General features: G+C 48.3%; 1 protein-coding gene across 1 annotated transcript; it reads right to left on the minus strand.

Moving 5' to 3' along the window:
* Positions 1-6: 6 nt before the first annotated feature.
* Positions 7-1346, minus strand: LOC107563110 (PH domain leucine-rich repeat protein phosphatase 1-like). The gene has a single exon (XM_016247894.1). The coding sequence runs from the start codon at positions 1221-1223 to the stop codon at positions 9-11; it is 1215 nt and encodes a 404-aa protein (XP_016103380.1). The 5' UTR covers positions 1224-1346; the 3' UTR covers positions 7-8.
* Positions 1347-4311: the final 2965 nt, after the last annotated feature.

The following is a 4311-nucleotide window of genomic DNA, read 5'->3' on the forward strand; positions in this document are numbered from 1 at the left end:
ACATAACATCAGCTGACAGCAAGCTCCTCGTGTACGGGGGCCGATGTAAACACCTGCCTCACGACTCTCACACATAAGCGCTGTCGTTTACCTGCGTAGAAGCGCAGGAGTGATCCCAGCTCAGTGTTCATCCCCTCCTCCTGGACCCGCCACGGGTCTTTAAATCCCAGTTTAAAGAGAAAGTCATTCTGAATCTGTAGGGGCCTCTCATCGGGCCCCAGACGCCGGGCGGCCTCGCCGTGCAGCTGAACGTACAGCGCCGGGCTGGAGTCCGAATCTGTGACCGCTCCGTGTGGACTGCTCCCGGCGGCGGGTGTTTCGGCTTCATTCGTCTCGGGGTCCGGCAGGATGGGCCCCGTCGCACAGTCCAGCTCCAGCTCGTCCGAGGAGCTGCCGTATGTGTCCAGGCCCTCGGCGGCGCTGCTGTCGAATGCCGAGGCCTCCGTGCCCAGGATCATGTCGTCGCTGAGAGAGTCCCGGTGCTGGCTGAACCGGGCCCCGGAGCTCAGGTCGTCGCAAGCACTGCTGCTCTCCACATCGGAGCCCGCGGACCTCTTGACGGAGTCCTCGTCCTGTGGGGACCCGCGGTCCACTTTGGAGGGTGTGTAGATGTGGTACTCCTGCTGCTGGTACTGATGGTCCTTCTCCAGCAGCAGGAGCCGCAGCCGGTCGTTGGGCTGGTCCGGGAGGCTCTCGGCCCCTGTGTGAAGGTGTCTAAGTGGGTACTCGCCGTCGCAGTTCCCGTTAGACGGGTAGCTCTTGGCGTTCAGCCTCAGAACCGAGCCTGATTTGCCGCTGGCCTGCTGCAGGCGCTGGGCTATCTCGGCCGCTGAGCTCTCCACGGTGCACAGAACGGGCCGGGCCGGCTGAGACCGCACCAGCAGCCGGTCGTGCACGTGTACGGAGCCACGGCGCAGGTCCTGGCGGACCCACTGGCGGTCGGACAGCTGCAGCTGAGGACTGGCTCTGTGTCTCAGCAGCGTCTGACTCCGGCTATGAGACGAGCTGATGCTGGACACATGCCTCTTTACCCTCCTCTTCCTCAGCAGCAGACTGGAGCTGCTCCTGCAGGCTTTACTGAGCTCGGCTGGGCTCTGGCTTCGGGTCTGAGGGGGGGTTGATGCTCTCTGGCCTTCATCGTCTTCTTCTTCATCCTTGTGGTCTGCTGTGGATCTCAAGGCCACACTCAGAGCGCTGCTCTTCTTCAGTTTAACGCTCTCCATCCTCACGAGATCACTCTTAGTCCATCTGAGCGGAGATATGCGCGGAGGGGCGTCATGTACGCACGCGGGGATGATCGCGGCGCGCCGCTCGGCAGCAGATCATGGAGTCTGAAAGCGGACGACGCAAATCTCGCGAGAGTTCACGTCGCCCTGAAACCTGAAAGGAAAGCAGAAGAGAACCGGAACGGTGTTTTTATTACTGGCATTTCTAGCTGTATTCCAGCGTATATTTGTACTGGTCTTTGCATATTAAAATAATAATAATAAGTATAAGTATAAGAAGGGGAAGAGACGTCACTGTAAGCTAGCAGGAATTGCAAACCATCGCGAGAGTTCACGTCCTCAGGCTGACGCTTCAGAGATGTGTGTCAGCGAACAAGGAGGCGTTGGATTTATTCAGTGCTGGTATTGTGTGTGTTTCAAACCATTTCCTCGTTTGCTTTTGCAAGTTTACTACTTTTTGTATATTCTTTAAATAAAAAGAGCGAGGAGACGCTTCACGCAAGTCTCGCGAGAATAAAAACCAGCTAACGCCCCCCGGACCTGCTGTTCCGGATCGCTCAAACTCTTCAAACATGTGCACATGTTAGTATTTTTGACTTGATATTCACGCCGGGAGTCGCTAAAATCGCGTCGCTGTCATCTTTTATTTTCCAATGTGAAATATTAATAAACTCTGCGAGAAATCCGATGTGCGCCGTTTTAACATAAAACTCCATTTCCCGTGATGCGCTGCGGCGTTTGTTTTTATTGGTGCGTCACAGTCATGTTCGTCCATGTTTACGTCCAGAAGTTATAAAACAGCTACACTACAGTCACTAAGAATGATCACATCTCAAGATTGATCACATATCTAATAAATATCCAACAAGTCGTGCACAGGCTTTCGGGTAAAGTATGCTGTTTTTAATGAAAGCCAAATAAAGTATGAGCCACTGGGCAGGTGGAGCTGCAGCAGAAGGGCTGGACTGCCATCTAGCGCTCTCACAGGACCAGGAGCAGGAGCAGGAGCAGGAGCAGGACCAGGACCAGGACCAGGAGCAAGACCAGGACCAGGAGCAGGACCAGGAGCAGGATCAGGAGCAGGACCAGGAGCAGGATCAGGACCAGGAGCAGGAGCAGGATCAGGACCAGGAGCAGGAGCAGGATCAGGATCAGGATCAGGATCAGGAGCAGGACCAGGGAGAAGGCGTGGGAGAGGAACTGGAGCAGGAGCAGGAGCAGGAGCAGGAGCAGGATCAGGACCAGGAGCAGGAGCAGGATCAGGATCAGGAGCAGGAGCAGGATCAGGATCAGGATCAGGATCAGGAGCAGGACCAGGACCAGGAGCAGGATCAGGAGCAGGAGCAGGAGCAGGATCAGGAGCAGGAGCAGGATCAGGATCAGGATCAGGAGCAGGATCAGGATCAGGATCAGGAGCAGGAGCAGGAGCAGGATCAGGAGCAGGACCAGGACCAGGATCAGGATCAGGAGCAGGATCAGGATCAGGATCAGGACCAGGATCAGGAGCAGGAGCAGGAGCAGGAGCAGGATCAGAGAGGGCTGCTGTAGCTAACACTCAGTCAGTGCCGTGAAGCAGTAAAGCACTGCTGACTGAGTGATAGAGAAGACAAAACACATCTTTAACAGGCCATAACTATATAATATTTTCTGAAAAACGTGTCTTATACAGATGAAAGTCATTGTGTAACCAAAAATATTTTGTTGTACTTTTCTTTTTGGTAATGTTTCGTTATTTATAAAAGCCCTAAATAGTAATTTTCTTAATTCTACAACATTAAATTGTTTAAAAATACATTTTTTCTTATAAAAAGGTGTGTCCGTACCATACTTCACCTTCACATTAGTGCAAGTATGTAGCAACTGTGTAAGACGCAGGAAATGACGTCACGTCCGCTCGCTGATGCGCGCTGAAGCGCTGAAAAGTCTGTGTGCTCTCTCTGAGAACATATTTTACTCTAAAAAGTTCTTACACCAAGACTAATCAATTCTGTTACTTAAAGGGTCAGCTCGGTTTATGAACTATTTTCACACAAACAAAAAAAAAAGTTTTTTTAACTGGATATTGTATATAAATCCTCCTGAGACCCAGCTGTGGAGTTTTAGCCTCTGTAGTGGACGTTATATTTGAGTGTATTTCTCTGAGACCTCACGTGGCACAGCTGTAAGTCTGGAGTCCTGTACGGAGCACATGCAGGGCTCTCCAGAGACGCCACATGATTGGATGTTTCACCGAGGCCACGCCCTCTCCTTGCTCTTTAAACATGGCTGACATTCATTTAGTGATCAAACTGTACATCCTTATGGAAATATGATAATATTTTGTCATTACAATTGAAATCTGATTCATTTTCAAATTGTTTGTCATAAATCAACATCTCAGGAAAATGTTACGGGGTTTCAAATCAAAATATGACTTCTTGTTATGAAACAGGACATGATTTCATACACGTCCACTGCAGAGGACACCAGGACTGAAAGCTTTAATAATCAAATTAGACACACAGTGTATAGATAACATTGTGCTTAACGGGAAAACCAGTTCATGGAATTTTTACACACATATTTCATAAAGCAAAATGTTATATCAAATCATTTTGTTATATATTTTATAACATAGCTGACAACCATCCTTAAACAAAGTTAGGTGTAAAAGAATCCTGAAGCCTAAAAATGTATTGCAGATTTTTAAAAAATTCCCATTGTGTTTGCCTTTTCATGTCTACTCTTGTCATTTTATTTTTAGAAGTCCTGGTGTCCTCTACAGAGCACATAGCATAACTTCTGAATAAAATATCATTTTTCAAAAATGTTACCATTTTTTCCTTATGCTCTAAACAATGTAATGACGTGAAGAAATACTAAATTCACAAAGCTTTTTATTTCTGGTTCTCAGGAGGATAATACATTTTTAGATGAGAAATATTTGCTCCAAGTGGACGGTTAACGTAATTAGAATATTAATGATAAATGTTCAAATAATATACATTTGGGTGAAAATTAAGTTAGTAGAATGTTCTAATGTTGCTGTAACCTTTAAAACTGTGTGTGTGTATATGTGTATGTGTGTGTGTGTGTGTGTGTGTGT

The sequence above is a fragment of the Sinocyclocheilus grahami genome, unplaced genomic scaffold, assembly GCF_001515645.1.
Source record: "Sinocyclocheilus grahami isolate Dianchi unplaced genomic scaffold, SAMN03320097.WGS_v1.1 scaffold857.1, whole genome shotgun sequence".
Classification (NCBI taxonomy): Eukaryota; Metazoa; Chordata; class Actinopteri; order Cypriniformes; family Cyprinidae; genus Sinocyclocheilus; species Sinocyclocheilus grahami.

Bases quoted from the DNA above. Each gene is read 5' to 3' on its own strand.
- LOC107563110 (XM_016247894.1), bottom strand. From the start codon at position 1,223: ATGGAGAGCGTTAAACTGAAGAAGAGCAGCGCTCTGAGTGTGGCCTTG.